General features: G+C 37.3%; 1 protein-coding gene across 2 annotated transcripts in view; it reads left to right on the top strand.

Moving 5' to 3' along the window:
* The window catches only part of SCIN (scinderin), a 76,669-nt gene that overhangs the window by 38,779 nt on the left and 25,295 nt on the right, over nucleotides 1-12,595 (top strand). For both annotated transcript variants that reach the window (XM_024767074.1, XM_024767073.1), the window contains 4 exons: nucleotides 6,378-6,470; nucleotides 8,662-8,794; nucleotides 9,197-9,285; nucleotides 10,110-10,325. In XM_024767074.1, the coding sequence (XP_024622842.1) occupies nucleotides 6,378-6,470; nucleotides 8,662-8,794; nucleotides 9,197-9,285; nucleotides 10,110-10,325 (531 nt within the window). The remainder of the gene's footprint in view (nucleotides 1-6,377; nucleotides 6,471-8,661; nucleotides 8,795-9,196; nucleotides 9,286-10,109; nucleotides 10,326-12,595) is intronic.

Genomic DNA, 12,595 nt, shown 5'->3' with positions numbered 1-12,595 from the left:
TCAGAATTGCCTATCATTTTATATGTGTTTCTTCCCTATTATCAAATAGTAGCCTTACCAAAGGCATAAAATGCGTTGAAGTAAACACACCGTAACTATGAAGCTGTACTTCACTTTAACAATTTCTTTCCATATGCTTGAAATGTACAGATGTTTTTTACCAGTTAGGGAAAGGAAATAAGACACAAAAACTACTGAGTAATTAAAATCTTATCTCTTAGAACCTGGAAGCTTACTCTGTTTTTAGTGATAAAAGAAGCAGAGCCGTTTACAGTAAAATAATTAAGGTAAGAACAGTGCCATGTCTCATTATCTATATAAAGCACTGCAGTAGGAGTTGGAAGCCCTGGGGTTTACATCCTCACTTTGTGTTTATAAGATTTGGGCCTAAGGCAAACTCCTAACCTCTTGCAGCCTCATTTTCTTCATCTGTCAAGATGAACTTGGTTTGGGAAGTACATAAGACACTCTACGTTAAATGTCGGTAGGACTTGACACCGGGGTAGATCATTTTGATCCCAGGTGACCTGGAGTTTTGAGTTATGTACTGTTCTTCCTCCAGGCCACGTATTATCCCCTCTTTTCTTATTCACTTTAATTACTTACTGTAGAGTGTCCAAGCATCTTGACTTTTCTGTCAGACATCAGAAGGAGGGAAAATGCATCTTGTGTGAGCAAGGTTGCAAATGTTGGAATTTTGTATCCAAAATATGTGGGGCTGGCTAAAAGATTCAAAATAAAAACAATTGCAAATGTGAAAGTTCAGTAAGGATTATGAAAATACGGCAAAGTTTTTAACTGCTTCGTCCTTCTTTCTGAGAAAACAAATTTACACATAGGCCAACTTATGTTTTAAAACAAAGCCACAGTGGGTCGTATAGAAGAAACATACAAGACGCTGAGGATGGTCTTGGCACAGGTCATGAAAACCCAGAAATTCTGAAGCTGGAGGATTGTGAATCTAAAGTTGGATTGTGTATTTGCTTTAATGATTTAATATAAATATCTTCTGAGTTATTCTGAATTGATCTCCTGTTGAAGGCAAAGAGTATACAGCGGGAAAGAAGGTCTATTTAGGCAGAGAACAAAATTGTATTTCCGCAAATTTCCAACCTCTTTAACGTACTTGGAATAGTGACTTAACGTTGTTAAGCGTTTCTGTTACGTTACTGACAAAACAGAGAGGAAAAGATATAGATGCTCCCATTTTTGTATTCACATCCCATCTGTAACAAAATAGACTGTGCGATCTTTGGAGCCACTTAATTTCCTAGCTAAAAACTTAAGAACCCTGGGCCCCTGCTGGCTCCTTCTAGGTCTTTACATTAACAAATGCTTCTCTGATCAAAATGTCTTAGAGCAGTTAGGAATCCAGTAACATTTACTATCCTTTGATGAACTGAGTGGATAAGGCTGAGGCAGAAGCCTAAGGTAGACTGTAAGTTAAAATGAAGTGATATTATCTCTATTTGAAGTAATAAAATACTGCAGTTTATTCTACGGGGAGCAAAACAAATTCAAGAGGTCAGCGTTTTTTCTAATATAAGTTTTTACAGTTTTATTTATTAAAGAAAAATACATGTTTCTTGTTGAAATTTTACAAAATATAGTTGTAGTAGAGAAAAATATCACCCCAAGTCCCACCTTTGAAAAATGAGTGACCAAATATTTTCTAATCTTTGTTTCCACATATGCAGCTCTGTGCTTTTACAAGAAAGAGTTCATACCGTAGATAGTGCTTGAAATCTAGATTTTTATTTGAAATGTTATGAAGATTTTCCTGATAATCAACTAATTTTTGATATTATAATGACTGTATAGTTTTCCATTGTTCGGATATAGCCTAATTTATTTAATCAGTTCCTTCCATGTTGGACATTTAGGTGGTTTGCATTTTTTAATATTATATAATGCTGTGGTGAATATTCATTAAATTAATTTTTTGCATACATTTAAATTATTTCTTTAGAATAAACTACTAGAATAGAATAATTGGGTTAAATGATAGGTATGCTTTTAAGGTTTCTGTTACCTACTGGTCATCACTTTTAAGAATTTTCCTTCTCAGCAGGGTGCCTGGTAGAATACTGAATCTTTCCCAACACTAGATAAGGTCAGTTTTCTCCTGACCTTTGACAGTTTTATGCGTAAAGAAGTATTGTTGCTCTGTTATTTTACATTCTTCGGTAGCTCTTTCATGTTTGTTGCACCCTGTTGTATCTTCTCTTTAAGGGCTGCCTGCTCCCATAGCACTCTGATATGATGAGAGAACTTCTCTCTTTTGACCTTTAATGCCCACAGCATAGGCAGAACCAAGAGGAAAGGGGAGTAGACAGAGAGGATTTGGAGAAAGATGAATACTACGTGGAGAGGAAGGTAGAGCACCGTAACCATAGTGTATAGGACGTGTGCCACCTGTGGTATTTGCTGGCATTGTTCTGATCCGAATGGGAGAAATAAACGTGGCCCCTGTACAGTCTCTGCTATGAAAAAACTGCTTTATCTCCAGAGACAAGGCCTAAACAGTTAAGTGATGATCTTTTGAAGTATCTAGAAGAGGCAGTACAGCCTGTTAGTTGAGAACACACACTCTGGAGCCAGAGTTCAAATCCCGACTTTGTCACTTACTGGCTGCGTGACCTTGGTCAAGTTACTTAGTCTGTTTCTTCAGGCATAAAATAGGATAATAACGGTGCCACCTCATAGGCTTGTTATGAAGATGAAATGACTTAATAAATGTAAAGTGCTTAGAATGGTGTCTGGTACATAGTAACATGTAAGCATCGGTTATATTAAATTTTTAAAGGACTTAGAGTGGCACATAATGGACTTGAAAAGTGTTAGCTGAATACATGCAACGTAGTAAAAGGCAATAAATATATAAATAGATTCCAATATCTGTGGTTTAGACAAGTGGGGTACTATGTGTTAAAGGATAGTTTTCAAAGAAGTAAAATCATGAATCTCAGACAAATATAAAATAACCATGTCAAAGATGTCATTTAAGTCATTCACTAAGAAAACAACTAAGATATTATAATGAGTTCAAAGAGGATCCAAAGAACAGACAAAGGTATGGGCAGTGTTGAAATGAATTTGCTAGTAACTGCAAAACTGGCCTCTTTCACATGGCAGAAATTAGTTTCATCTCCACCAGACAAAATTCCTGTGCATCTCTGTGGACAAAATCATTTGCTGCTATCAGTCTTCTACTGGATTAAAATATAACTCAAAGAGAAGGAAAGGTGCAGACCTCTGTAACATCAGATCACCAGAAGGGTCCTTTAGACACCATCCATGGAAAGAATCTTTTTGTCCATTTCAAAGACTTGCCTAGTTTCTCTTGATTTAGGAAAGTATGCAACCAATTATTCTAAAAGTTACAGAAATGGCATTAAAGGAACCTATGCCAGAATCTCAGTCTCAACACTTAGCAGCTTTGTGAAAACAATTGCTTTGCCTCTTTGAGCATCAGTGACCTTTTCTGTAAAAATGATAATAACAGTATCTGGTTAATGGGAGCTCTTATAAGATTTAAATTACATGTGTCTAAAGCTCCTGATCCAGTGTGTGACTCATGGTAGACATCCAGTGAGTGGTAACTATTACTGTGCTAATTATAATTAACTGAATCAACCAAAGAATAATTGTTCAGTTTTGCTTCTGCCATAGCCAGTCTACCTAGGTAGCAGTTACATAGAGCATTAGGTACAGCCCTGGGGAAGGAAAGTGCATGGCTCCCAGTGGACATGGGAAACATGAGCTTGATTAGAGAAGGCTACTTGGTAGATGCTGGGAAATAATGCCAAGTAGGTCACATCCAGCCTCTTGAGGAGCCTTGGAATCCAGAGAGAAGAGTTGGGGCTCTGTCAGTAAGCATCCAGTTCAGAATCATCTGGAGCGCAGAATCCTGGGCTTCACCCCAGATCCACTGACTTAATAGCTGGCAGTTGGGAATCTGTATTTTATCAAGTTACTCAGATGTTGCTTGAGTACCTTGAACCTTAAGAATCACTGCTGCAGATAAAAGATATAAATCTTTATCTGGAGTCATATTCTTGAAGCATTGGAGTAAAATGAAATAAGATGGGCCTTCCAGCCATTGTCCAGGATAACTTTCCGGATGAAAAGATGAGGGGGGACTGAATTGACAGGAGGGAATTGACAGGAGTAGGCCTACGCCGTGACTTGGGTGATGAAGAACTACATTAGGGTGGGGATGAATGTAGATAGGAAACAGTGACTCTAAACATCATCATAAAGAAGGAGAATTTAATGACTAAGAGGCTAGGAGACTCAAAGTAGAGGACAGGAGGTATTCAAAACTAACGACATGATTTTAAGTCCAGGTGAATAGAGGAACAGAGATTCACTGACACAGACAGAGCGTTGAGAATGGTCAGTTTTGTGGAGAGATAAGGTAAGTTTGGAGCATGTTAGAGGATGCTGGTACTTTTAAGTAGAAATTTATAGAAAATAATTGAAGGAAAGGGGGGCTCCAAGCTGGAGTGGCAGGACTTGGCTAGGACAATAGATGAAACTTTCATGGAACATCCTGAGATAAGGGTTCTCTCTTCGCCTTCTTTAGATTGTCAAAGTATATGTTATTTCATACACAAAGGGTTACATGAGCTAAATGCTCATCACTTGAGAAACCTAAAATGGGTTTTTTTAATGTAGGCATTATCCTACCTGTAGAGAAAAAGAAAGGCTGTATTTACAGTTTATTTCAAAGATCAAAATGTGTGGCATAGTTGATAAGGTGAACGTATTAAATTATTTTCCTCTTTCTAGGAAGGATGTAAAGTTTGTAAGGGTTGTGCAGGGTGGTTGGAAACTCTTTTGTATGTCCCAGTGAGGTGTTTGGTAAATGCTTAGTTGTTGAACTGAATTTTAAAATGATATCTGACAATATACAGCCTCCCTGTACCTCTGGAGTTAAGCCTGTTTCTGGTAAATTCCCTGGTAAATTCCCAACTATGCTACAGTCCTTTGAGAGGCTAAGATCCCTAGCTAATATGGGAATTGTTGTCTGAAAATTAAAAGTTCGAGTATGTCCCAAATCCCAGGCTTAGTCCACTGGGAGACTTCCCAGTATTAAATATGTCCTTAACCCAAACTGTTGATTCCAAACTACTGTCTTGGTTGAAGTAGAATTTCTAAAGGGTATATGAGACCTTTCACTGCTCTTATAAGTTACACATATTTCTACCAATGTAAAACTGTTTTTTAAAAATAAGCACTTTTGGTTGTATTTTAATTTTTGTCTTGATCCTACTTTTAGTAAAAAAAAGAAAAACTATATTATAATCATTTAGTGTGGTCAGTAATTAAAGGGTTTTATTGATCACTGTATAAACAAAATGATGGGCATATTCTGAGAGGAAATAAGTCTTTAATGTATTTCTAAACTTGAGGCTGTGGTGTGCTCGTGCAAGGATTAGAATTTATATACATTTTTATTGTTGTCTGGTATTCAGCAGTATATACTTTCACATAATATATTGTGAGGAATACTGACTATAAAGCACATTATGCAAGCAATCTCATTGTATATTAAGTATTTATTGAATCTAAGTGAATAGCTTCTTTGTATTTTCTAAACTTGAATTTATATCTATGTATTGTTATAAAAATCACATTGTTTTCAATAAATTTATATTTGATTCCCATCCTTAACATCCTATGATATTTGTCAATTAATTAAATTAATTAAGGTGCTTTATAGACTTTTTTTGTGATTTTGGTGTACAGAAATTCAAAGCAGATTCAAATGTATTTTCTACCAAATGCTTTACTTGGACTTTTGGATTGCATCAGATATGCGAAGAATAAATAAATGCATTCATTCATTCAACATTCATTTATTCTATGCCAAAAATACAGCAGGAAACAAAGCATGGTGTGGTTAATTTACACTTTCGTCTAAATCAGTAATGATCATAGTACTCTACCCTCAGATAGTAATTTTGACCAAGTCTTTGTGATAATAAATTAATAAAGCCTATAGATTGCTGCTAGAGGCAGAGGTCATGGAAGAAATTCTGTTGTAGAACTGAACGTAGAACTCAAATTTTAATTAATTTCTCCTAGTTTTCAATAATACGGAGAACTACACTTTCAAGTTTGGGATTTCACTTTCTCCTTCACATCACCAGCAAACTCACTGTTTACTAAATGCCATTGATTGATATGACCCATGGTAAAAGGACAATTTAATATGACTGGTGAGACATGTCTGAGTCTGGTCATTTTGATTGCCAATATTTTATAATCTATGACTTTAGAAATGTAAGCTGTTTTACTTTTTTTTTTTTTTTAACTTTGCACCATTAATGAGAGGTCTTTATCTTTTATTTGTGTACTTTTTTCCCCAGGTTTTAGGGGTAAAGCCGGAGCTTAGGGATGGAGAAGAGGATGACGACATGATAGCAGACATAACTAACAGGAAAATGGCTAAACTCTACATGGTGGGTTCACTGTTAGGGAGTTCTGTTGTTTTTACTGGACTGGAAGCTGCTGGGGAGGCCTGTACTGGGAGGGACTCTTTGCTACAGATGGCATTTCTCCTCATTGCCCTCAAAGAGAAATGTGTGGGCAGAATCCGTTCTTTGCTCTAGCATAGTTATTTAAATTCCTCTTTCTATTACTTTTAAAATTTTTATTAAAAACAGCAAATAATAACTTGCTGTGATTTAAATAAAATTATATATTGTTGCTGTATTAGTTTGCAGCAATCTGTTTTGATACATTACATTCAATAAAATGTTTCCTTCATGAAGTAAAAAAACTTTGTAAGCTTTTTCTTATAAAATCTTAATAAGCTATAAAATCATCCCCTTATTTAAAATATCCTGTTTAGCCATCATGAAGGCTTTTTTTGTTATGAGCACAAGGCTATCAAATCAAACCGCTGGAAGGAAACGGGGTAAAAACTGTCCTGGGCGTTGGCAGACTTAGTTCCATGTCAGCTCTGTGGGAAGGACTGCCTGGGTGACCTTGGGCAAGACATGGCCATTTTGGGTCTTAGTTTTCTTATCTGAAAAAAAAAAAAAAAAAGAGAGATAGATTAAATTAGAAGATTACTCAGGTTCCTTCCAACTCCACAATTTCATGATTTTATTGCTGTTCAGGGTAACAAAATCCACAAGATGTACCAGTTGAGGAGACGGTTCAGATGGGACCCTTCAAGCGTTCCCTCCCCTTGTAACTTTCTAAGCATGTGATTTGGAGCAGACCTTAATCTCCCTGCAGAACTGAATAGTTTTCTCATCTCTTACAAGAAGGGATTATATTTGCTGCTCTTTAAAGGGACCTTCTGGCTCAGACACACTGTGATTTTAAATGAAGATCAAGTTACTAACTTGTATAGAATAACTTCCTTTTTGTAGAATGGGAGGGGAAGTAGATTCTTTTCCTCCTAGATGACAAAGGAAAACGTGGTTACCACTCCTAAATACTGATAATTTTAATATAAGCCACACAGAAATTGTTATTCTGAAGACTTTGTTGCTGCTTATTTTTTATTACTGTTTCTAAAACCCAATTGCAACAGTTTAACAAATATCTTTTGTGTCACATCATCAAATAAAGCTGTTCTCCTTCTTGGACAGCATTATGGGACAAGGGAAATATTTTAAAATGTGAACATGTTAATGCTGAAACAATGCTCCCTCTAGTGGATCTTTGATGTATTGCATACATCTAACTCTAAAGTTCTTTTGAAAATACTTTAATTTGGGATTGCTGAACAGAGCTGGGAAGCAGAGTCACTTAGGGCGATGTCTAAAAATACAGAATTCAAGCCCTACCACAGTGCTGCAAAACCCCACCACTGATCTAGGTAGGGCCCTCAAATCTGCATATTTAACAAGTGCCCAGGTGGATTACCTTGCAGCCTACCAGGCCTTTGAAAAACAATGAATTCTAACTTAGCAAATTTTGTAAGATACCCTGAAACTTAAAAAAATATATATTATGTAGTCGTTTACAAACTTCAAGAGTCTAGGTAAGTTTACTTGTGACACAATTTTATTTGTGACAGATGATATTTACTTTGATAATTTACACAAAGTATTTAAATAAACGGAGGTAAATTACAGGCCCCATATTGAAAAAAATCTGTAAGCATAAACTGTAATGTATCAATGCCTTCCTTAGCACAGTGTCTGGCATATGACAGTACTCAGTAAATGTTGAATGAATGAATGTTTAAGCTTCAGCTTTCTGTGTGTGTGCAGTGAGTGTAAGGTTATTACCTATTTAAAAGATCGTTGTATTAATAAAATTAAGAAATAATCTTGTTAAAGTTCATTGTGTGATGCCTAGTATATATGAAATCACCACAAACCTTATCCATTATTATTATCATTATTATTTCCTGTGTTGAAACTTAACTTTTTATTAGTAATACTTTTAACCCCAAAGGACTTTAAAAAAGCCTTTCTAAGGGTATAACTGGGTTCATGGGGTTTTTTTGTTTGTTTGTTTTCTTTGAAATAGCTTTGTTGAGATATAATTTACAGATTGTAAAGTTTATCCATTTAAAGTGTACAGTTCAGTGGTTTTTATTACATGTACAGAGTTGTGCAGCCATCACCATGATCAAAGAGTTTAGAACATATTGACCATCCCCAAGCAAGCTCATGGTTTTCATGTTAGGTTTCAGATGCCAGTGGCTCCATGAAATTGAGCATGGTGGCAGAAGAAAACCCCTTCTCCATGGCGATGCTGCTTTCTGAAGAATGCTTCATTTTGGACCACGGTGCTGCAAAACAGATTTTTGTATGGAAAGGTAAAAAATGCCATTGGTATTGTTGATGTACTTCAGATTTATACATTTTTCTTCGGAAAGGTCAATAAAACATCTTTTCTAACTTAAAAAAATCTTACGTTTCTGCGTGATCTGTAAAATGCAGACATCAAACCCATATTTTCTTCCTACCAGCATTATTTACCAGGGATGATGGGGAGAAAGAAAGCCTTTGGGCACTATAAAAAGAATCGTTTTTATACCGAGTGTTCATTACAATATTGTTAAATATATTTAGTATACTAGGAAAATTTTGCTATTCTTTCAGGGTTGTAGTTAAATTCAGTTATAATTCTGTTTATTTTTTGGTGCACAAATATTTCTTAATCATATAATACCTTGCTTCTCTGAAATTCTGTCTCTTTCATATATCTTGCATGTTAGGTAGAGATGCTAATCGCCAGGAGAGAAAGGCTGCCATGAAGACAGCTGAAGAATTCCTAGAAAAAATGCATTATTCTACTAATACTCAGGTATGTGTAGAAATGAACTGGCTAGAAAAAATGTTTTTAAACATGGGAGCTCATGACATCGCCACAAAACTCATGAAAGAATTTGGTTCAAAATAACATATGCACGGAAGTCATTCTCACGTGTGTGCCATGCTGTATCATGCGTCCCTAGAACTACATCTGTGTGGAGGATGGAATTTTGCAGAAGTTGGAGAGCAGACCTTCCATGGGACTTTGTGATGAGAATAAGAACACATCCACTTCCTCCATAGCCTTTAAGTCAAGATGATCGACCACAATTGAATTAGCTGAGAGCATTTATCAGTTATTCCTTAGAGCAATTTGTATAGACATGGACTAATGCCCAGAGAATATTTGCCTTCATGGAGATCAGCATAGACACTGGATAGTTGCTCTTCTTTTCTGAATCGCTCAGCCTCATCTTTGCTCTTCATTTTTATGTCCTGGCACAAGTAACACAACGAGATCATTTCTTTCAGGTCACAGACATCTTATGAACCTAGTGTAGGAAAACAGTCAAACTTATTTGACTGTAATGATAACCTACAAAATAACTTTATTCTTCTCTCAAACATCGAGATTCGGTGGCAATTACTTTAGCTGTAAGAAAAAATAAAAGCCAGGTTGCATTGTTTTAGCTTCGTATTTGATAACCTTCCCTTTTGCATTCAATTAAGGATCCCAGCTTCCAAGTTTACATCTGTCATCACAAAAAACAGGATCATCTTTGCATTTCCTCAGTTTTTTTCTCCACTACTAGATTAATGTTTTTCCTTGGTCTCTTATTTTTCTGTTGATAATTATTATTATTTTTTAAATTTCAGATTCAAGTTCTTCCAGAAGGAGGTGAAACACCAATCTTCAAACAGTTCTTTAAGGACTGGAGAGATAAAGATCAGAGTGATGGCTTTGGGAAAGTATATGTCACAGAAAAAGTGGCTCAAATAAAACAAATTCCATTTGACGCCTCAAAATTACACAGTTCTCCAACAATGGCAGCCCAGCATAATATGGTAGATGATGGTTCTGGCAAAGTGGAGGTATTTACATGTTTTTGTTCATTTGTTTGTCCTTGTCAAGCCCATTTATGGCAAGATATGTGGAAATATAACCTCAGGAAACTACAAACTGTGTAAATTGTGAATTTTTATTATTAATAAAAATGGTTCAAGACTGTGTATTAAACCAGGGAGTTTAAAGCTGGAAGAGCTGTTGTCTGGCCTTCAGTCCTAGTTTACAGTGTGTGTGCTGAGATTCTAAGAAGTTAGGCGATTTGTGCAAGATCACCTAATTATCACCTTAGAGGCCTCCATGGAACCCAGCCATCTCCATCTTGTTTCCTGGTCCAGAAATGCTCCTGCTCTTGCAACTGGGATTGTCCAGTGAGGGCGCATTGCTCCAAAAGCACCCACTACATAAGTGTGTCCTTCCCTTGCACTGTAGAGGCATTCACAAAGGCAAATTGGGCATGTGTCATGTGCCAAAATCACAGATATTTTTAGAACATTCAAATTGAGTTTGTTTGTTATTGCTTTTTTTTTTTTTTTTTTCCCGGCACGCGGGCCTCTCACTGTTGTGGCCTCTCCCATTGCGGAGCACAGGCTCCAGACACGCAGGCTCAGTGGCCATGGCTCACGGGCCCAGCTGCTCCGTGGCATGTGGGATCTTCCCGGACCGGGGCACAAACCCGTGTCCCCCGCATCGGCAGGCAGACTCTCAACCACTGCACCACCAGGGAAGCCTGGTTATTGCTATTTTTTGACAAAAATTGTTAACACCCTCCTAAGAATTCTCGCTAACTAAAATCTCTTGACATTTAATCTGCTGTTGGGTCATCTAATTTAAGGGAAACTGGATAATGTCACTTCCATTCTAGAATATGTTGCTGGCTTTCCACAGTCTTCCTGGGAACGTCCATTCTCAGGTGGGCCTCCCGGACCTCCATGATTGACCCTTGCTCTCTGCACCTCAGCCTTCCACATCCTTGAGCACTCTTCCCCTCTGCCATCTGGCTAACATTCCCATTCCTCCTTTGTAACTCCGTTAAGTCACAAGCTGCCCCTCTTCCGAGAAGTCTTCCCTCAACACTGAAATGACCTTTCTCTGTGCTCAAGCCATAAGTAATATTCTTCATAGAATTTATCATATAAGTACCACAGAATTGTTCATTTACTTACAGGTTTCTCCTCCCAGACCTCTTGTCAGTTCCTTGAGGGAGGGAATTGAATGATTTATCTCTCTATTCCCAGAGCTTATCACAATGCTTGGACCAAAGTATATAGTAAAAAGATTTAAAAGTTTTTTCTCTTTTCAGAGACATGAAGTGTGAATCTAAGCTGTGCAGGGGTTGTGGGAACTGTTTTTTCCGACCATGATCGCTGTCAGAGGAGTATTAGCTTCTGGGGCTGGGTCTGTCTCCTGCTCAGACGTCCTTTTCTGGAGCTCAACACAGCCAGCAGACCGCATGGCAAACGTGGCTCCCAGCACCAAGTGTGTCCCAGCTGCAGTCTCCACGTTAGGGCACAGCATCTCTGAGATGCCCTCCCGTGCCATCCCAGGGATATTAACATCCAGGGCTTTCTCTAGGTTTTTGGGTTTAGCCAGGCCATGCTGCCGTTGTTCCTCTGGGATGGCCTGGGAAGGCTGCTCTCTGAAAACTCTGCACTGCTCTTCTGCACTTGCTTATCTCCTTATTTGAAAGCAAAGGGTCCATCCTGAGCCTCCCCAGGACCCAGGCAGGACGGTGCTCGCACACATAGTGCCTGCAGTCTCTCAGTCAAGTGTTACTTTCCCATTTCATTTACAACTCTCATCTCTCCAACTTTTAATCTTTAATTAAAAGTGCCTTTAATCTGTAACGAGGATAAGGAAATAGAAAATAACTAGTTCTGCCTGATTTTATCTTAATCAGTCTCATGCCTAGATGGTGGCTTTTGAAAATAGAAGTCATGCAATTGGTATTTTTATTATTTGGTCACAATCTGCCACTCTTACCTGGGAAAACAATAGTCTCATGGTTTAAAACACAGGGAAAAAGAAATTTTAAAAAAATTACTTCCAAACTGATGAAAAATTTTATGTACCTTAAGAGATGTATTTCTGAGCGGAATACTTCAGTTTGTTATTCCACTAGAGTGTCATGTTATTTTCACTAATGGATCAAACAATATGTATTTATTGATCAGCAGGCTCAGAACTGAGCTAAGTACTGTGAAGGGTACAAAAGAACTAGAAGCGCTTAAAAAGTCAATAACCAAATTGCCAAATGGATAAAAATTTCTTCCTGTTGCTTAATTTGTAAACTAGTTAG

The sequence above is a fragment of the Neophocaena asiaeorientalis genome, unplaced genomic scaffold, assembly GCF_003031525.2.
Source record: "Neophocaena asiaeorientalis asiaeorientalis breed wild unplaced genomic scaffold, Neophocaena_asiaeorientalis_V1.1 scaffold70, whole genome shotgun sequence".
Classification (NCBI taxonomy): Eukaryota; Metazoa; Chordata; class Mammalia; order Artiodactyla; family Phocoenidae; genus Neophocaena; species Neophocaena asiaeorientalis.
This window is presented reverse-complemented; position numbering and strand designations above follow the sequence as displayed.